Source organism: Artibeus jamaicensis, unplaced genomic scaffold (genome assembly GCF_021234435.1).
Source record: "Artibeus jamaicensis isolate MK-2021 breed Jamaican fruit bat unplaced genomic scaffold, CSHL_Jam_final scaffold_537, whole genome shotgun sequence".
Lineage (NCBI taxonomy): Eukaryota > Metazoa > Chordata > Mammalia > Chiroptera > Phyllostomidae > Artibeus > Artibeus jamaicensis.
This window is the reverse complement of record NW_026522047.1, coordinates 14960328-14982981: the sequence shown is the minus strand read 5'-3', so window position 1 is coordinate 14982981 and position 22654 is coordinate 14960328. Positions and strand designations below refer to the sequence as shown.

General features: G+C 40.7%; 1 protein-coding gene across 3 annotated transcripts in view; it reads right to left on the bottom strand.

Annotated features, from left to right (window-relative positions):
- IL15 (interleukin 15) overlaps positions 1-22654 on the bottom strand; it is a 56009-nt gene that overhangs the window by 7890 nt on the left and 25465 nt on the right. For all 3 annotated transcript variants that reach the window (XM_053658499.1, XM_037126075.2, XM_037126074.2), the window contains exons 2-3: positions 1917-2015; positions 873-970 (exon numbers count right to left, since the gene is read on the bottom strand). In XM_053658499.1, the coding sequence (XP_053514474.1) occupies positions 873-970; positions 1917-1928 (110 nt within the window). In that variant the 5' untranslated portion in view covers positions 1929-2015. The remainder of the gene's footprint in view (positions 1-872; positions 971-1916; positions 2016-22654) is intronic.

Here is a 22654-nt window from a genome sequence, read left to right as displayed (position 1 = left end):
AAACATCACAGACGTTAGCCCATCGAGGGGGATGCGCTTACTCATATCCTTACTCCTTTTGGCATAACAGAAATTTACTATCTGGGCAAAAGACACATACATGGAACAAGTGGCTTGACGTTTTCATGAAAAATACCTGGGCCCTGACAGATTTTTACAAAAGCACGAGAACCAACACTAATCTTTCTCGCGAGGGAGATTTATCTGCACAAAGCTTTGGTTCCCCACTCCGTGAACTTGCACTGAGTAAGGTTACGGAACTATGGGTTGGGTTTGTAGGCCAACAGGGGCAGTGTACAAGTTCCATCTAAGAAAAAAGAAATGAGTTAATAGGAGTGGGAAATGTGAATGCTTATTGGGAGGAAAAATGAAACACCTAAAGAAAGAAAGAAATGCTTCCAAATGAACTAGGACAGGACTGCAAGGATAGAAGAAGTCAGTGTCAAGAAATAGATTTAAAAAGTAACATGAGTGAGCCTTGTTTGTTTGTTTGTTTGTTTGTTTTTTACTCCAATGAAAATCATGCAGGTCATTAATAAGGATGTACTTCTCGGTACAGTTACATATACCAAGATGTATATTTTACTTTAGTGAAAACCATGTAGAATATTAATAAGGCATGTACTTCCAAAGGTAGTTGTATACCAAGAGGTCCAATCCATCCGCAGGATGTTAACACTCTTTTCTGTGCTTCTGGAATACGGACACGCTCAGCGTTCACCGGACCTTCTCTGAGCCTCCACACTCTGCCCTCTGCCCTACCCCAAAGACTGACTGCAAACCGAGCACACACCGATTCAACAGAGGAAATATTGGAGAAAAATGCCCAAGGCCGTTAGCATGGCGGTATTTATGCCTAAAGATAAAATTACCCCAAAATGAAGATATGAATGCCAGCCTCGGTTAAAAAATGACTGTTCAGAAGTAAACACAAATAGCACTGGATGGACGTACTTCTCAAATGTGGTTTCTGAAAAATATAATCATAGAGAAAATGATTACATTTTTTTAGGTATGAAGTGCTATTTAAATGAATGGTTCATCATTTCTTTAGATCAAAATTTAAAAATTAATGTTCCTTATCAGAATTAATAAAACTGGACTGTACCTTTTTTGCTCCCTCCCCTCCAGCTCTGCCTCTTGTGGGCAATATTCTTTACTATGTTTTTAATACACATGAATTTTAAGAGAATTTACATATTTACTAATAATACCACTAATTTTTTTCTGTTGTCCTTAATCTCCCTCTCCTCTTTTCATTTTTAATAGTTCAACATTTTTAATGCAGTGCATATTAGTAACATAAATTATTAATATGGGCTTATAGTTCTGTATTAATTTCATATGACTATATGAAAATTAATTATGAATTAATATCATCTAGAGAAAAATTGGATAGAAAGAGGGCCAACTGAAGACACTCCATACTATCACGAGAGCCACCACATAATCATATTTCTTGGTGACTTGGAAATAACACTTATCTAAAGACTTCCCAGAGTTTTGACACTTTTGTCTGCCTCCTTCCTGTCACTGAAGCTGTAGCAGACAGTAGTGCGGGCTGTCCCCTCAACCACTCAAACTCTGTGACTCGTTCACTCTATGCCCCAAGGGTGAGGGACAAGCAGACCTTGTCCTCAAAGGCTGAGCATGGCACTGAGGAGATGGGTGTTTAAAGAACAATGGGCAAGATACCAGAAATAGTACATTTGCAGGACATGAAGAACCAAGCTATCGAGGTGGCTCATAGAGTTTAAAAATGTATTATATTTACTTCCCAGATAAGGACAATCCAAGTGTGAACGGGCCTCTGTTACACCCCAAGATCTCGAGAGAAGAGTCATATTATAAAGCAGCTGAGATTTAAGCGACATTTGAGGAGAGTCCATGCACTGCCTTTATCTAAGTATTCTTACCGAAATTCTCATTACTCAATGCCCGGGTGAATCCTTACACATTGAAGAAGAGCTGGCTATGACGATGGGTTCCCAGAAGCCATCCATCCAGAAAACTTCCTATGACACAAGCCAGGGGAAAGGGCGATCCATTAAAAACACAAGTAAATTGGTGGGGGTTGGGAAGAAGAAAGGGAAGTCAGTATTTACTGGGCACCTACTTTTTCATGGGCACTCTAATAGTCACTGAATATGTGCGTCACATTTAATCCCCCAGCAGTCCTGTGGGGCAGGGTCAGCAGCCCCTTGGTAAGCTGCCCCGGACCCACGGCAAGCAGACGGCGGCCAGGATTTGAGACCGGGTCTGATTATAAAGCCCAATCCCTTCCCACTATGTTCAGGTGCTGAATTGGCAAATTCTAAAGTCAGTAGTGAAAAATAGAAGCAACCAAACACACGGCTCCATAGAAACTTCCGATCATTTAATTTACAACAGAAGGAGCCACTTCTGCAGAAATGAATAGAGGTTTTCAGTCTTTGAAATTGTGAAAGAGCAAACCTCAGGCCCCAAATGACATCGCCTGTGGTCGAGCCCACGACAACAAACTTGGATTTAACACCCGACTCCATTTCTGTTTCAAAGTCTCCCGGACATCAGGCCTATCGTCTTCGTCAGCCAGTGTGACGTTTTCCGGTGGACAAGGAGGTAACTGTCACGTGGGGCCTCTGCATCTCCCACAGAAAACACAGCGGGGCTGCCATCCTGCCACAAAGACAGAGGGCCTGGTCTACATACCCCCTCGCTCTTTTGCCCCTAGACGGGGTACTGTCTAATTCATGAGTCAATAAGGCCAAGTAGAGCTTCACATTGACTCAGTTGAATTCTGTTCTTGAACAAAATATGTCACTGTTAACGGAATCATCACTTGAGAATTTTGTAAGTAACACAATTATATGTTTCTCACTCAAAGAAGTGGAGAAGATGATTATACCTTTCCATATCTAATGCCATTTTATTAAAAAATTAAAAGCCAAAACATAAAAACATAAACAATGAGTTTTTTCTCTCATTTTATGTGTTTGTTGACCCCCCAGAGCAAAAATCAAAATCGGCTGCATTCCTTCACATAAGTATTCACTGCGGTTAAATTCTGTAAACTCAAATAAATAATTTTCTTTTCCAGATGAAGCATACAACTCTTAACTGGAAAAACTAGCACTTATCTAGGCACTAAGAAGACACTGTAAAAGTATATCCAACAGGACTTTTCTACAGCATATTCAATATTATCCTTCTGTCACATATGATCGAAGTCTTCCATCAGCTGGCTTAATTGAAGCATATTCTTCTTTTTACTCTCATAACAGTTCTCTGTCTACATTACCTCAGAGCTTCAAAAATGTGTTTAATAAAACTTCAAAGTTATCTTTGTAATTTCACCCAAGATCTCTTAAATCCCCTCCCTCCCTTTTAGCTGTGGTGTCCCAAACTCCATATGGTTCAGAAACAGTATTTATCACCATGGGACTGAGCAGTACTGAGGGTGTTAACAAGGCCTTAGGAAGCTACTGGAGTGAACGATGGTGTTCCCGGTGCCGGGTTTCTGCAGCCGTGCGGGTCTCAGACAAGCAGGTGCCCAGTTCTCACCACCGTCTCAGCGGACTTGCACTCCCTGCTCCGTCCGCCACCTCCAGCCGGTGCACATCAAGGAAGACTAAGGCCTCTCACCAGAATGCTGACGATATGGAGGCCAGTGCAGCCAAGAAGGAAACTTTTACAGCTTATCATTTGGCCACAGAACTGAGGTAGCTTTCTGGGCCCACAGCAAAGAATCGGGATTTCACAGCAGGTTTGGGAGCATTTGCTTTGCCTCTTACTTCCTGGGGAATGATTTTACTAAAAGTGTGTGTGTGCGTGTGTGACCTATGTTGGTCAAAAACGCCTGAAAAGGGAAACTATTCTACCCCTTTCTCTTTGGCCAGGACTCAATGTGCACTATTAATAAAATGACTATCATGATAGTGATATTAATGAGACTAAGTATTGCTTACCTAGTGCTCTCAGGTTTACAAAATTATTCCTGTACATTATCAAATTCAACCCTGACAATATCGTTATGTGAGAGCTATCACTCTTATTATATCGTGAAGAAATAGGTTCTGAGAGGTGAAGTGGTTTGCTTCAGGTAAATGTCGCACATGCAGCCATAAAACATCTCCTTCATGATCCAGGTTGGGCAAAGAGAGGAGGGAAACAAGAAATTTCAAGTTCTGTGGTTGAGAAATGGAGGCCACTCCCTGTAGGAAGTACCTGGCCCATCTCGCCCATCCCATGTGAAAAATAAAAACATGCTGCTCTCTGGGAGTTTAGAAACAGACCTTTAAAAACAGTTCTGATGCAAAACAGAACTCCAGTTCTTCCCTGGGGCATTATCTCATTTGACTGTCACCAAAAAGAAGTGGCTGACACGGAGTGAATTGCTTTATGAGACACAAATACAGGGGTGAAACAAACTGTCCCCTTCCTGCTCTGAGATACTGTTGGAGAACTACGGCAGCAGTGTTTAATCCTGACACACGAATTGCATGTGGTCATAAAATGCCCTCGTGATCAGCATCTTTGGTTTGGCCTTCATTCACCTGGATGCCTGTATCTTGTAATAAAAAAGATGACCTCTCAGCCCACCCCTCAGAGAGTTCACAGGGTTCAGACAGGGATTTTGTGGAATTCCGTGACTGGGTCTCACTGCAGGGTGCTGGCTGGCCCGAAGGCCTGATGCTGACCAGCACTGCCAGCCTAGGGGGACGTCCCTGCCCAGGGGTAACAGGTCTGGAAGAGTGGACAGGCACATTAACACACAGTGACTTGCAGAAAGAACTGTAAACGTGTTCTATTCTATGCCAATACTGTATTTTATCCCGGTGAGAAAACATCATCTAGCACATTGCTATTTTGTTTTACTCTATGTAATTATTTACTTGCCTAGTCACACACGTAATATAAATTTTAATAGACTTAGCAACAAAAGAAGAGTTATGAGTATTGGTTTATGCAGTAAAGACATTTATTTATTCACCCAAAACACTACAAATAAGGGCAAACCAAGGTTGAGTGTAGAATACAAAGAAAGAGAGTACAACTGTCCTTTATTGGCAGGGAGGTCGACGTGGCGCTGTAAGTTCTCGACTATTGCTCTGCTTTTCTCAGTTCATTAAGACTAAATGCTGTCAGCAGAGAAGGAGGGTGAGGAGGATGTGTTTGGGGTTGAGGACAGAAAAGAATAAAAGAAATAGCCATCAAGGTAAGAAAGAGAAGGAACTAATATAAGTATGGGATGACAGCCATGCCTATTGGAAGTCCATGGTCATGAATGGCCAGAAAGTAAGGCTAGTCCGCATGCTCATGTATGCTTCCTCTGGCCACATTAAACTGCAAGGAGTAGTAAGCCAGGAATAGGAAGAAAACTTCATCATGGTGGTGTGTGCCTGTAGGGGAAAGCAAGAGATACAGAGGCAGGAGATTGTAGAGTATATGTCAGGGAGCCTAAGGGAGCTATATCTAGGGAATTTTATTTTCTTTTTATTACAAAACTTCATGGAGAAACTGTTACTGGAATTGCACCTCAAAGAAGGGCAGATAACATTCGAGGTGGAGGAAAAAGCTGGAGCAAGAACACACACAGCCAAGCACAATGCGTATTCAGAGAGAAGTGCTGAGTCATTCTATAACAGCAGGAAAGCAGTGGCAGGTGAGAGTGGACAAAACAGTGGCCATTGTAGAAAGCAGGTGTTGGTAAGCATTTTCTCCAAAGGGCCAGATAGTAAGTACATCAGGCTACGCAGGTCTTGCAGGGTCTGTCATGATGACTTAGGGCTGCTGTTATGGTGAGAAAACAGCCTTGGACAATGCATGAATGAACGGTTGTGTTCCAATATGACCTCATTTGTCAGAACAGACACTCCGTGAATTTGACCTTTAGTGCATAGTTTGTGGACCCATGATGCCTGAGGATTGGTTAATCAGTCTCATTCAAGTACAGCTGAGAAACTGGTATCTTTAAAGTCTCAAATTTTCCTGTCATTAGGAAACTAGCATTTTGCAGTAATTGCTTTCAATTGGCACCCACCTTATAAAAATGTCAAATATAAAATTTCATGAAACAATCTGTGTTCATTATGAACTATGTTACCACGGTTACTACTGTGATTTTTAAAAATTAATTCATACAAATATAATATCTAAAGTTGATATTTACTGCTCTTATAATTCCACACAACATGTTTAATAGGGACTATAAATCTCACAGTTTATTGAAACAACAAAAATAAATGACTAGGTAGATTTTCCTATTTTAGAAATACTATTTTGTACAAGGTTTATAAAATATATGCATTTTTAAATATATATTCTATTATTTTTATTTAATATATTTTATCATTTTTGCTATTACAGTTGTCACAATTTTCCGCCTTGCTCCCCTCTGCCTGTTACCCCCTTCCCTCCAGCAGCTCTCCCGCTTAGTTCATGTCCAAGGTTTGTGCGTATAAGTTCTTTGGCTACTCCATTTCCTATACTGTTCTCAATATACCCCTGTCCATTTTGTACCTACCAATTATACTTCTTAATCCTGGCATCTTTTCCCCTGTTCTCTCCCTTCCCACTCCCAGCTGTTAATATGTTCTGGTTGTTTGCTTAGTTTGTTTTTTTAGATTCAGTTGTGAACTTGTTGCCTTCACAGTTTTGATCTTCTTTTTCTTAAATAAGTCCATTTAACATATCACATAATAATGGCTTGATGATGATGAACTCCTTCAGGTTTACTTTGGAAAGCATTTTATTTGCCTTTCTATTCTAAATGATAGCTTTGCTTGACAGAGTAATGTAGGTTGCAGGTCCTTGCTTTTCATCACTTTTAATACTTCCTCACAGTCCCTTCTTGCCTGTAAAGTCTTCGGAGAAATCAGCTGACAGTCTTATGGGAACTCTTTGTTGGTAACGCTCTGCTTTTCTCTTGCTGCTTTTAAGACTCTCTCTTTATCTTTAACCTTTGGCATTTTAATTATGATGTGTCTTGGTGTGGTCCTCTTTGGGTCCAACTTGCTTGGGACTCTCTGTGCTTTCTGGACAGTATGTCTTTTTTTTTTTCTTGCCAAATTAGTGAAGTTTTCTCTCATTATTTTCTTCAAATAACTTTTCCATTTCTTGCTTTTCTTTTCCTTCTGCCACCCCTATGATGCACATGTTCGTATTTGAAAGGTTGTCCCAGATGTTCCTAAGGCGATCCTCAGTTTTTTAATTCTTTTTTCCTCCTGCTGTTCTGAGTGCTTTTTCCTTCCTTGTGTTCCAAATCATTTGTCTGATTGTTTGTTTCATCCTCTTCACTATTGGTTCCCTGTAGATTTTTCTTTATTTTACTTAGTGTAACCTTCATTTCTTCCTTTATGTTTTTGCCATAATTCTCAGTGAGTATGAGAGTTATCTCAGTGAGTATCTGAGTATGAGGACATACTCAGTGAGTTCTTTGAGCATCTTGATCACCAGTGTTTTGAACTCAGTCCGATAGGTTGGTCATCTCCATTTTGTTTAGTTCTTTTTCTAAACAACAGATTTATGGCCCCAATTTGGGCCATATTTCTTTGTGTCCTCATTTTGGCAGCCTCCCTGTGTTTGTTTCTATGTATTAGGTAGAGCTGCTTGGACTCCCTATAAAAGGCACCTATAAATTATGTGGGGTGGAGCCTTAGGTAATAGCCAGGGTGGGGCAACATGCTTCACCTCTTTGTGGTTCTGTGTAGGGGGAAGGCTAAGAGAAGGGTCAATGCCACTGCCTGGCTTCTAGAGGAATGCCCTGCACTCATCCCATTTCCAGTCACTTCAGCCACTTCCTGCATGTGACTGGTGTCCTTCCAGCTGTTGCCCTGATGACAATTCCCAGAGTGGGTGGGTTTGTGTATATTCTAAGTCCATGTGGGCCCTTTAAATAAACTCTCCTGAAAACCTGGCAGTTTTTTTCTCCATCCCAAACTCCACTGGTTTTTACAGACAGCAGTTATGGGAATTTATTTTCCTGACGCTGGGACCCAGGGCTGTGTAGTCTGGCCTGGGGCTGGGGTTCACTGGCTCCCAAGGTACCCCTCCTGACTTTTATCCACCACATGTGAATGTGGGGCTGCCCACTCTGCCACCACCACTACCACCTCTCCACGTCACAAAGGTCTCTGCAACTCCACCCCTCCTACCAGTCTGAATGAATGTGGCTTCTTTAAATCCTTGGTTGTTAGACTTCCATACAGCTTCATATTCTGATGGTTCTGGCTGTTACTATATTTTCACCATGTGTAATACACATCTTTTTTTGCCCAAATTTTTGAGGAAAAAATAAGGATGCTCAATATACACAGGCAGTACTAATTTGTTACTAGTACATAAAATTTCTTATAACTTGTATCTTGTGTTTTGTAATTATTTGTCACATAAAATTTCTTGTACCATAACATGTTCAAAAATAGATGCCAAAACTCCTTAATAATACAAGAAAAACAAGTATCTAAATACTAATTAATTAATTAATTAAAAAATTAAAACAAAAGATTTTTTCGTGAAAGTTTGGGCCAAAAATATGGCTGCAAATTATACATAGCAAAATACAGTATTTGTTTTGAGGTCTGGTTGTAATTATCTTTGTGGTTGTGCAAGGAGGCTATGAGTGTCAACCTATGCCTCCACCTTGACTAGAAGTCTACAGCAATAAAGTACATATTTTTAATAAAACATTTAAGTTCTTGGGAATGCTTAAAACAATACCAATTGCTCGATTATATGAAAATGCTTCCAAAGCAAATTGTAAACACTTAAATATCTATACTGCCAAGGGCAAAGGCAATGATAAAACTTGGACACCTTAGCTACTCTGACTAGTCAAAAAGCATTAAATGGATGGTATTATAAAGGGTGAAGTTTGTCATATAAAATAGACAATGAAAATGCATATGTATAGCTGGAGGCCATCTCTCTGATCACAGTTCTGTGCAGCAATGCGTTCCCATGGTTATTTTATCATTAGGTGCAAACATTCCTGGAAAGGTTTTGTGTGGTTTTGGAAAATGCTAGTGAGCACAATTCTTTAAGGTGGACAGCTTCTCCAAGAGCAGCCCAGCTGTGGTACTTAGCCTGCTGTCCAGGAACAGCGAGCTCCCAAAGTGCTGCCTTAAAAGACTTGGGAAAGGTGAAGAGATTCCTTCAAACCATAGTACTTACAAAACAACAAAGAGCTGAAAATTATGAGATAGGTTTAGAGATGCCAACATAGCACTGAAAAGGAACTCCTGAAAGAGCAAAGAGAACAGAAGAGGAAATAATCACAGAAATTATTAAAAAATTCATAAAGGTGGAATAAAACACTAGCTGTCACACTGAAGGGAAGTAAAGGGATGAATACAAACCATGGTCATTTCTAAATAAATTTCTTAATTCCCAGAGAAAACCATGCTGACAGCCCCCATTGAGAGAACATAAGTTCTCAAGGACAAGAATCAGGATGAATCCGACCATGGTGCTTACAATAGATAGAGCGAATCTGCAGAGTCTAAGGGGAAATGAACTTAAACCTAGAAAGCTGTTGATATTGGAGAAAGAGGGCAAAGAGCATTCTTTCATAACAGACCTTAGGAAATGTAGGCTCCACAGAATGTCTGCGAAAAAAATACGTGAAAATGCATTCCAGGAAAAAGAGTTATACAAAAAAGAAAAAGATATGCGATAAGTAAGGAAGTATGGGGCATAAAATGAGTTCACATTTACATTTGGGTCTAAATAACTAATGACAATATCTTTGAGTACCATTTTTTATCTCATTCATTCATTTATCTTGCAAAAATGTGAGATTTTTTGTGGTTAGAAACTGTTTATCTTGTTCGGTCCTGTAGCTCCAATGCATCAAAGCATCCATGATGTATAAAATATGTAACATCTTTGTTGGATTTGATTTTTAACTTGTTGACGACTGCCCAGTCCCCATTCCCACAACTGTCGGCCTTGTAGCTGCACCTGTCCCCCTAACCAGCGGGTATCCCCATCAGTCCCTGAAATATGACCCCAAACAGCACCCTAAATTCCCCCACATTTTGTCTTTCTGCTACTTTTAGTTTGCCAGTTTCAAATTCCAAGCTACAAAGTATGACACACAAGAAATGTGCCATTATAATTTCTGAGATGCAGCCTCTAATGGATCTTTTCTATACCCTACAGCCTTGCTCTTTCTGATATTCTCCACCACACTTTTAATATCAACTTTACTGAGGAATAATGTCAAGATAATAAAGCACACCCATTTTAGATATACGACATGCAGAACTTTGACAAGCGTATACATCATTGAAACCACCACCACAACCATGGCTATAAAAAAATACCTGTAATCAAATTTCTCTCATGCCAACCTGCAGTCACTCCCACCACCAGGGGCTGACCTCAAATGTGCTTTTCCAACTGGCAATGTGGAAGAAAAAAACATGAGCAATACACATACGGGAAGTGATGTGGGGAAAAAAAGAAGAAAACTCACATTAAGATTATCATTTCATTTGGAGAATGTGCAACACATTCACGACGATTAGTTGCAAAAACCAAGTTTACTACAGAAAAAGAAAACCCTAGCTATATTATTCTAATTACCAGACAAACAAAGGGATACTTAAGCTATCTAATGGAAGGCAGTTGGGGAATTGTAGGCAGAAAAGAAAAAAAAGGAAGCCCAGTAAAAAATTACCCGTAAAACATAGTGTGTGAGGAGTCAGTCTTAACATGCAAGTACATTTACCCACACATGCAAAGGTGTGACAAAAACCCGATCTGCTAAAAGACGGACACCTGGATTGTGTTTTAAAAGTAGAGAGGCAGAAAGACAAAGAGATACATTTTAAACTATGCTATTTATAAGAAATGAAACAAAAAATAAAATGGTATAGACACCAGTGTGGTGGTTACCAAAGGGGAGGAGGAGTGGGGAGGAGGGAGGTAAAGAGTAAAGGGGGGCAAATATATGGTGATGGACGAGGACTTGACTTTGGGTGGTGAGCACACAAGGCAACATACAGATGATGGATCATAGAACTGCACATTAGAAACTTATTCAATTTGATTACCTGTCACCTCAAAAAATTTAATAATTTTTGTAAAGAAATGCTCTGGCTGGTGTGGCTCAGTTGGCTGGAGCATTGTCCCATACACTGAAAGGTCATGGGTTTGATTCCCTGTCCAGGTGCATGCTAGGCTGTAGGGTGCAGGTTCAGTGCCAGGTTGGGGCGGGTGAGAGGCAATCTATTGATGTTTCTCTCTCACATCTGTGTTTCTCTCCCTCACTCTCCCTCCCCTCCCCTTTTTCTAAAATCAAAAAGCATGGCCTTGGGTGAGGATAAAAAACAAATTAAGGAATGCTACAAAAAGCTTGAAAATGCAAGAACAGAAAAAGGTATGTTAAGCAAATATAAGTATAGTAATAATAATACTAGAATAATTACGCTTCAAATGATAAGGACTAAGCAACACAAAAGATAATGCACACAGATAAAAATTACAACCTACGACAAAATACAATAATCATGAATCTTTGTGCATCTACTAACATAGCTTCAAATCAAACTAGATAGAGGAAAAATAAGGGGGTATTAAAACACTTTTTAGAAAATTATACTTAACAATGAGCAGGGCCATGGTCTGTGGTAAGCAAGTAAGCTGGCTTTCAAAAACACACACTGATTTGTAACATTTGCCAATTTCTGTTATGTAAATACCCTTTCACACTGATTCCAAGCCAATGGTTTAACCATTGGTTCACAAAATGTGTGAATAGTTAATCCCGGTCCATGAGGGCTGGCTCCAACACGCCACGGCCAGCAATAAAAATGAGAAAGGCTGAAAGAGCAGCAGGTCTGAGTAAAAATTCAGGAGTTCAGTTTTGAAAACAATCAGTTTCATGATTATTAGCCAGTTTTATCTAGAGATGGAGAGAGAAATGGATTTCAGGACAGAGATCTTGGAAGAATCATGGAATATTGATAATATACCAAATAAGCAATGAGTCAGCAAAGAAAACCAGGGACCTCCTTTCCTCCCTCTTTAGTTTGCTCAGCGGACATTTACTGAGTGAGCACCTTCAGTGTGCCTGGCCCTCGGGCTACAGAGGTGAATAAACGTAGTCCCTGCCCTTTAGAAAAGCACAGAAACACATTCATATGTTCATTATGTGCTATAAATGCCATGACAGTTTGGGTCTCCAGATTTTGATACTGAGAGAAAACATCCTAGAGGAGATGACGAGAATACTTTAAAGGATAATTAAAGTTAGCCAGTCTAAGGAAAGTGAAGGGGCTTTCCAGGCAGAGCGGAAATAATGGGCAAGGGCACAGGGGCCTGAAACAATAGGAAGCAGGCACGTGCGGCCCAGCCCTCCAATTTCACTAGCACGTCAAGCTGGAGAACGGGCGTGGGGCGGGCATGGGAGCACCGTGATAAGTGAAGTGTGGTTGGAGTCATGGTGGACAGTGCCTTGCCTGACCGCGGGATTTGCTCTTCCTGGTGTTCACGAGGGCAGGGGCATGATCAAATCTCAGCTGGATGTAGACTATCTTGACCAGTGTGCAGGAGATGTATTGAAAGGAATCAAGACTGAAGGTAGGAAAACGTGTCAGTGATTATTGTAGTTGTCCACTTAAGGAATGAAACTAAGGAAGTAGTAATAGGAACTGAGACGCAGTAATAAAGTTGCTTATTAGAATACTACTTCCCAGCAAAATTGGCAGGTCTCGCTGGCTACCTGGGTATACAGAGCGTGGGAGGAGGGAGAGTCGAGGATGATTAACAGGTTTTATGGTTTGCAAGGTCAAAGCCGTGGGCCAGTAATTGAGATTGAACGTGAGACAGAGCTGTGTGAGGGGAAGATGACTCACCCAGATGTGTTTAAGTTTGGAAAGTTGGTGGGAGAGCAAAGAAATGTGCCGGAGGGCAGAGGAGTCAGCAGATTAGAAGTTCAAGAGCTGGCAGGGCTGGAGGTAGAACACACTGGCTTAAAACCTTGAGTTCAGAGGAGATCTTGCCAGGAGAACATGGAGAGAGAAAACTGCAGTGAGGAAAGGAAAGAAGAACAACAGTCTTTAACCTTCCTTTAGATAATGGCTTCAGCGAAAGCCTTCTAAGTGCTTCAGGTTATTGGTCAGGGCCCGAAGGACCACGCAGCAAACTGTTCCAGCACTTGTGTGGCTCGTGCTCCCTGGAATGTAAGGAGCCCGCTTTTTCAATTTGAACGTTTCTGAAATTGGGTCACATCTTATAAATGATCTCTATCCTCATCCCCAGAAGAGCTGTGATTAAAAAGAGTGCACTTCTTCAAAAATTGATGGTGTTTTGGGGCAGGTTCTCTGGGAAGGAGATTCTGATTGATTTCTGTGCAGGAGGCATACTGGGGAAGGCAAGAGAGCTTCACTGGGCAGAGGAGGAATGCAGGCCACTCTACAGTCACTGCCTGGGCTTTGTGGAGCCCTGAAGCTGGGGCAGTCCTCTGCAGTTGTGCCAGTTGGGAACACAGGACCTTTCTAATGCTCCCCTCCCTTCAAAGAACACTGGATGGAGGATGCCCCTGGGGAGAGGGTGTGACCTTTAAAAGGACAGTTTTTCCCAGAGAGGACTGTCCACTGAAAACTAGGAAGCAGCACTTTCAGTATCTGGGACCACAGGTTTTTCACTCCCAAAGGAATGTCCTATCACAGGAAATAGGATAGGAAATATGGCCATGTCCTATCAACAGGGTTTCATAGTAACATGATCATGAAGTATTAAACACAAATTTTGTCTGGCACAACCTATTTAAAAGTCCCATTTAGTAAAAGTTCAGGTCATCTGAAATCCTACCCTGATTGGAATAAAATGGAGAAAGAGAAAGAATTATTCCTAAAAGTTAAACAAAAAAAGGACATAAGACCACAAAGGTATTCACTGCACAATTCCTAGGGATTTACTGAAAACTTCTCTGGTGATGAAAGAGTCAGAGAGCAGTGCTAAGTGCTGACTTATGGAGCACTCAGAACGAGAGGCAGACTTAACACAAAATCAGCGGGGCTTCGACGTCTTTTTGCAATGCCTATAATGAGGAAGCCACAGCCCTAGCCCTGGGGAGGTAGGGGGACATGGAGGGAAGCCCCTGAGGGTGGTCGCCTTTTACCTCACAGAAGTCATTCTGGGTTTGCAGCAGGTGCTGTCAACAGGCAGGCTGCCAGAACGTCCTTCAATCTATCTGGATTCCAAGCACAATCTAACTGCCAAAAGGCCTCCCCGCCACTATGTCCCAGACTCTCCGCCACTTTACCCTCCCCCTGCAACTCTCACAGTGGGACCTCCCAGAAGTGGCGGAGGACCAAGAGTCGGGAGAGAGCAGGGGCTACCTGGCCCAGCTGCAGCCCCTTCGGAGGCACAGGCCGCTCTGAGGTCTTGCCCAGTGCAGCCCAAAAGCTGGGCATCTCCCAGGCTTCCCTCCAAAGACGAGCTGAGTGAGCAAGAAGCTGTGGAGGAAGTTCGAAATGTGTTATTTCCAGTAATGCAGTTGTGGTAAATTAATATTTCCTAAGCCATCAGTAATAAGAATAACAAATTTCAATCTACTTTGGTAGATTGAATATATTGGTAGAATATATTAAATATATTCAAAAAATATATTTTATTTTGATTCTCCCTATAGAAAATATTAAATTTCATTATCATATAAAAGAGGACATACAGGTGTATGCAGATAAAACTTTGTAGGAAATAAAGTATACAAAAATGATTCAGATGTTCGAAAATCATGATGTTAATATTTTGTGATACTCGTCGTATTTTTCAGTTTTCTTCCTATCTAAATAAAGCCTTAAAAATGTTCTAGGTGACATATTTTGTATTTATAATTTAACATTCCTTTTCATAAAGAGAGCCAAACACCATTGAGGCCCCATAAACCTGATTGCTCACTAAGTTAACTCTTACTAACTTAACTGATCCAATCAGGTCAATTTATGAGGTCCATGCTGCCATTATTCTACTTTACAGGTGAGGAAGTTGAGGGCAAAGAGTTTAAGAAAGTTGCCAACAGTAACTCACAGAGGACAAGGCAGTGCTGAGATCTGAACCTGCCTTCTGGAATATTCTGAACTAGGCCATTGACAGATTATTTCGATGTACTTTGATATGCACCCTTCACTCGGCATTCAACATTTACCAAGCTCCCGTTTGGTGCTGGGTAATATTGGGTGGATCTGAGATAGTTCTTACCCTCACAAACCATAAAGACGAATGAGGAGACCCAAAGTGCATAATTAAATATAAAGGTATTAAAAATGCTATGAACCAATAAAGGAGAAATAGTGAATTAAATGTTCCTATCTGCCGAGTGAAAGAGTGTGAGCAATGACACTCAAACCTCTGATGAGCCTACCTTTCCTTTGCAGAACATTGGGGAGCTCATGCTATCATGGTCTAAACATTTAACTCAAGACAGTGGGTATATTTGGGACAATACATTTTAAAAGTTTCATTTCAGGAGTAATGAACAGATGTTTTCTGAATGCCCAGGATGTGACTGGCATTTTGACAGGCATTTAGTGATCTAATCAAGAAGAAAGAAATAATTGAGGTCCTATCATTTATCTTCTTTTTCTATGAGGAAGCCGAAGGGAAAAGATTCATGGCATCTACTCCAAGACTCACCTTTTTTTAAGGAAGACTTTCCTTAAGGACCACAGTCAGATACCATTTTACCTTTTCCCCACCCCAGCTGAGGGCGTTATTGCTCTTCTGTGGCTCTTGTTCTTTCGTGGGCTACTTGCTTTATACATAGTGGGATTGGGAGCTTTTGAACATTTTTTAATGATTAATGACACCTTTATCATTTAAAAGCTGTTCATCAATTCCTCAGAAAATGCACATAAACACATATCCAACAATTTGGGCAAAATCATCTGAAGTTAAAATGTTCATCCCTCTAGAAGTCTTAGGATCTCAGGTTAAGGACCCTTCTTTTAGACTGCTGGCCCTATAAAATAATTTTTGTAACTCATGTCAGTAACAAACATACAGAAAATAGGTTTATCTGGGTGTCTCATATCCATATATGCACTGCAACAGAAGCTTAATAAATTTCTTGATTTTAAGTACCCTAAAATGATGGTATAGCCAACAGGAGACACAGAGCCAGCCACATGCTCCCTGCCTGGTCACGTCTTACACTTTCATAATCTCTCCTTAATAAAAACAAACAGACAACCCATCATCATTGCCATTGTGAGCTCACCTTTATAGGGGAAGTAAAACAAACCCTAAAGTACAGTCTCAGTATAACTACTTAGATAGGACTAGACATGCAATAAAAACTCATGTTTAGGAAAGGATATCCCTGTAACATAGAAGGTACTCAATAAACACTTGTGCAGTGATCGCAACTACCTGAATACATGAATAATTAAGAAGAATGGATAAATGCTACTGCAAGTGGAGAAGGCTGTGGAGAGGGTAGCAAGTGAGGTTAATACTAAAGAGTGAATAAAATTCAAATCTGAAGTGGGAAGATGCTCCAGCTAATACAGACCCAGCATCGACAGTACGATTGGAGTACGAGAAAACTGAAGAAGCGCCACAGACTGCAAAGTTCTGGAAGAAAACGCACTTGACGAGGCAGGTTGGAGCTGGATGGCACATGACCTTCACAGTCAAGCTGAGGAATCTGATTTAATTTTCTGGGTGATAGAATACAAGTTCAGATTCTCAGATAGTGATGGTGCATCTGCAAATGCATAACCAAAATGAAAAAGTCACAAATAATTGTTTAACAGCAGCTAGTATAAACACTCATGTCAGTTGTTTACTTGTTAGACAAACCATTGCTCTAATCTGTTAAATATCCTGCTACTTTCATAACTTAATTTAGGATTCCTAGTCATCAACACTAATCCCTGTTACAGGAAAGGAAAGAGTCTCACTTCTGCAAGAGGGAGAATTCGCAGCTAATGGCATGAGGCGCCCACATGTTCATTCTTAGCTGGACAGGCACAGGATTGGTCACAGTTAGGTAAAATCCTGGTGAAATTCCCCAGCCCACCCAGCACACATGCCCTGTAGGAGCTTCCATCTGCATTGTGACCCTGTGTGTTATTGTTGCTTCCTTAACTGTATTTTTTAAGATTTGCTTTAGCAAATATTCATATTGTTTCTGTATTGCTGGTCATTATTCAATCTCTGTATAAACCCATTCACAGTAGTTTGGGTTACAGCCCCCTTCAGAACTGTGCCTAGAGATAAAAGTGAAAAGCGGCCAGTGCTTTTCCCCCCAGAAAATCTCTACTACCCCCCCTCCAGCCTAAAAGCTCTGTTTTTCCCCATTAGCATCACCTTCTCCACCTTCAAACAAATATCATACCATCGACTGATGTAAAAGTCAACTTCAAAAGTTGTCTTAATATATGGCCAAGATAAACATCAGCCAGAAGCTATGAAATAACCTCTTCCAGATTCCCATAGTTAGCAGAACAACCCAGAGGAGATGCTAAGTCCATATTGTCTCTGGGATGCTACACGCTCTCTCTCCTTTCCCTGACTGTTCAAGCAACTTTCCAATGCGGGCTTTCTGCTGTGTGCATGTGTTTGCCACTGCAGAGAATAAGAGAAAAAAAGCTCTGCTCTTATAGCTCTTACATATTTTAAATGTGACTACAGACTATGCATATGGGTTTAAGCATGCAGAGGTAAAATACCACTGATGTTCTGACGGAAAGTTCTAGCTAGTATCTCATACTCTAAGCAGCTTTGTTCGAAAGTTCAACAGGAGAACAATCTGTAACTAGGTAAAATTAACTTTATTTGTGGAATTTCACTACCAGTGTTTTTCCACGGTTAGACTTAGCACACAAAATTCAGAGTTATCATCACCCAGTTTTCTTAGTGTTCACATTCTCTTTTAACAACTAGAGATCTTCATTTAAGAAGAGGGAGGTATAAATAAGGAGAACAAAGCTGGAGCTGTATTAATCACTTCTGTGCAAAGATAATAAGTGAAATGTGTCTTCATTGTTAACTCTGAACAAACGTTGAGAAAATCCTACAGTTTAGCAAAAACTATTTCTAAGGGAACAAAGGTCAACTAGAAGAACCAAGTTTTACACTGGTCATTGATAATGGAGTATACCTATTCAGATGCTGTATCAAATATTGACTGTTAACCACAAAAAAATGTGAACAACTATCTAAAAAAGTCACTTCTCACCAGAAATTACTTCAACACTGGCTATAAGCTTGTAAATTAAATTGAAATCTGAAGTCTGTAGGATGCCTAAAGAAACTCATGATTCTTGGCCTCAAAAAAGAAAAAATGGGTTGTTACAGCCTGGGAGTTATGTACAACCAAAGGGTAGAACACACTTTCTGCACTAATGCGCACTGATGTCAAGCCAGTTAACAGCTGAACATGAACACCTGTAGTTATCTCTGAGTTATCGTCCAAAAAGACGGTCCTATCATAGGGTAACAAGGCCTCCAGACTTATTGCCTTTTGAGAAGGAAAAAACAAACAAACATGTTTTCAGTTTCTACTAGAAAAAATATGAAGCATAAATTAAGCAGGAATGAAAAATATGTTAAGAACCCTGTTATTTCACTTTGATTCCCTGGGACACCCATTCTCGAGCTACATACTGAATACTTACATAAATAAACACTATTAGCAGAAAGGAAAATGAAAGAAAATTCTTTTCCCACTCAGAGCATTTCAAGATCTGAGCGACTGGGAGCCACGAAGGCAAGGGAGCCAGCCTGCCCAGACAGGGCTGCCATTGCCCCCTTTGTCTGCTTATTTCTAAAGGAAAAGGTGGAGAGATAGCCGTAGAGTTTAGACTCCTCTTCGGATGATGAGCTACCTGCTTCCAGGGAAAGCAAAAGATGACTGTGACTTCTATTCCCCTTTTTAAAGAAAATGTCTTCTCTGCTTTCTTCTCACTCCGGTTAATTAAGCGAAACTGATAAGAAAAAATAAGAAAGGGAAGAAATCCTGTTTCACAGTGGATCTCACAGAGGAGTTCAGAGAAACATTTGAAAGGTACGCTGGGGAAAGAGTAAAAATGCTCGGTCGTGGAAGACTCCCTGAGGCTCCACTTCAGTAACACAAGACAGGACACTGACTAGTTGCAGGGTACAGCCCTGTGTGTGCCAGTTGGGCTGAGCATCAGTGATACCAACCAGGAAAGATGTAAACCCAGGTGACATGGCCACAAAGTGCAAGTGGAAAACAAAGAAGTTTTAATGAGGAAGGAATGGCATTAACGTGAAAAAATCTCCTCCAAATGTTCAATTAATACTCACTGGGGCCTCTCAGCAGGAAACACTTCTTCGGAGCGACGTCTAGCAGGGGTGTCCAACCTGTAGCCCACTGGCTGCATGAGGCCCAGGATGGCTATGAATGAGGCCCAATGCAAAATTGCAAATTTACTTCAAACACTATGAGATTTTTGTGATTACATGTTGCAATGTATTTAGTGTGGCCCAAGACAATTCTTCTTCCAGTGTGGCCCAGAGATGCTAGAAGGTTGGACACCCCTGGCTAGAATAATAGAAGAGGTGAGTGGCTGAACATTAATGGTATATGGTGCTGATGATGCAGATAGCCAAGGACGATACCCACAAAGCTTGGTTCTAATGTACAGCAGGGGTGGGTGGGACAAGGCCATTGAGACCCTGGGGGAAGGTTGGTGGGAGAGATGTTCTGTAGAAAGAGAGCATTAAGATGAAGAGCATGTCCAAAAGATACCCCTGGCAAGCACAGCTCTGAGGTCAAACTAACGCTCCAGCTCTGAGCTCTTAATAACACACAGGATGGCAACTCAGAAAGACAGCTTCCGATCAAGTTTTATGGGACTTTTTCTTTATCACCAAGACATAAAGTCATCTCCACGAAGGAAGCTTTACAACAAAACTTCCCATCGAGGGTTAGAAAGAAACAGAAACATCTGACAAGTCTCTGATAGTCAAACCACAAAATAATAAAAGTCGTAATACGATATTCATCCAGTAGAATGAATCACATAAAACACAGGAGATAGCTCACTTCTGGATTTGGTGTTGGTGGTATTAGGCTTCCTGCCTTGAACACTCCTAGTCACACACTCCCTCCGGCTATAATAAAATATTGCTACCCAGCTAGAAAATCAACACATTGGCTTCCAGAGCACATGGCCTCGGTGGTTTTCCTATGAGAATCCTACAGTTTTATGAAGCCACGTACTGACAGAATGGCAGTGTTAAGAGAAAATAAAACCAAAAGAAAAACAGATAAACATCTGTTTCCCCCTTGCACAAAAGCATCATTGCAAACATATAGTAGTAGAGGTTCTTGCATAGTGAAAATTCCTTTTGTTCTTTGCATACTGAACGGCATCGTGAATAGTTTTGTTCTATTCCAGTTGCTATTTTCCCAACTTTATTACCAGAAAAACCATTCCCTATGTGCAGGTTGCCCATAATAGCCTCCCTTCCAGGGAGAGAAGTTATAGCTCAGACCCCATTTCTAATTTAACTGTTCATTTAATTTTCTTTAACACTTTAAAACATCACATGGATGCTTTGACTTGTCACAACTGGGCCATCAATTTTGAGAAAAAAACCCATCCAAATGACACCACCAGGGTCTCATACAACATATTTCACAAAGAAAGAAAAAACAAGTTCACTAAGACAACACACCGCCACGCTGGCTATAGTCAGCTATCATGCATGATGTTGGTGTTTCAGGATTTTGGCGATTTATTTTAGACAGTAGAAATGTTAATGTTTCATTAACGTAAGGACAGTGATGCATAAATTGTGACCAAATAACACTCAAATACTGTAGAAGATATTTCTGGTGAAATAACAGAAAAAAGAAACAAAAAATATATTTAAGAAAAGCAGAGTATACAAAAAATTGGGACCCAAGAAAAATTTACTTTTTAAAGAAAAAAAGTAACTTGATTAGTTATGATAAGCCCCGGCACATGCCAATCAATTTTGCTATAACATTCATGCACACTGTAAACTTTTTTCACATATCTTTATGAGATCCAAGAAACAAATTTCTAGGCAGTGAAGTTGACATAAATTAAATATTTCCAGCAACTTTGAAACTGACCAAAGTATGTCAAATATATGTTTATAATAATAGAATTTTTGAACTGATCATGGTATAGTCAGGGACAATCAGTTTCAGAGGTGTGTAGTGACTTGTCCCAAATGACTTAGCTATTGAGGTAGCCAGGACTGGCTTTGTCTCAATGTTCTAACACAATTGAACTGGTTACAGTCTGATGCCCTGTCTGATCTGGTAAATCATGGGGAAAAAGAAGATTCCTCTCATTATCTGAAGGAATAAAAAGAGAAGATTCAAAAGGTGACAACAAAAGAATCAATGGTTCTTTCAAATAAATAGCATACACTCAGTAACCTAAGAAATATATGTCACATATGTGCTTAAGTTATTTAAAATCCACAAAATGGCACGAGGCTATTTTTTCATCACTGTGTGCACCAGATCAAATATTCTGTTTCATAAAAGTCCATGTGGTCTCTAGTTAATGGTAGCTTTATGTGATCAAGAATGGGATTTTTCTTGATTGACTTTATATCTTTAGCAGCTCCCTTAGCACATTGCTGTGGAAATTAAAGCCAATGATCTCTGAAAAGTGTTTAAATAAGGAGAAAAACTAAAACTGCACACAAATCTCCAAAAGAAACTGAAATGAGCATGGATCTCAGACGACCAAGTTTCTCAAGTGTGTTCTTAAGATAAACAGAAGGGAGAGACAGGGAACAAAGCACAAACCAAAGCTTAAAATAAAATAGGGCAAGCTAAACTGATGTTAAGTACAATTCACAGAAATTTGTAGAGCACAATAAAACCCAATTCATGTGATTCTTGACCATCTGGATCTCGTATTTGATAGACCAATGTGCATGTAACGCTTGTGTTGGAACCCTTTAAGGCAATACTTTTTATAGCACTCTGGTGCCAACACAGTCTGGGTAGAGCACAATAAGGCGGGTTTCCATAATTAATGCCCATGGATAAAATCAGGCCCTCTGATGAATGTGGTATAGGAACAAGTTCTGTAGTTCAACCAAACCTAGGCTTGGCCTTCAACTCTGCCAATTACTATTTTGAGTAATAGGGTGCGGGAAGCAGAAATCCCACCCTAAATGTGACTGTCATATCATCCCCGGTTGTGTTGTCACAGGGCACATGTGGCACAGTGAGGAGATTACTGGGGAGGGGAGAGGGAGCAGTGGTCAATGTAGTCACATGCACCGTCAAAAGTAGGGAGGATTTTCCTGGCTGGTGGCAGAAAGAGAAGCTAAAGAGACTCATATCATGAGGAAGACTACGCAAGCCTTCACTGGTCTGAAGACGGAGGGAACTACATGGGAGGAGTGCTGGGGGCTTCCAGGAGTGGCGAGGGTCCCCTGCTGACAGCCAGCGAGGAAACAAGGACCTCACTCCTGCAATTCCAAGGAACTGAATTCTGCTGATTACCCAAACAAGCTTGGCAGTGGATTCTGCCCAGAGCCTCCAGGTAAAAGCCTAGACGGGCAGACACCTTAATTATTACCTGTCAGCCCCTGGGCAGAATACCCAGTCAAGCATATCCATTCTTCTGATCTGAAGAACTGTGATGTAATTAATGAGTGTGATGTTTTAAGTCACTAAGTTTGTGATGATTTA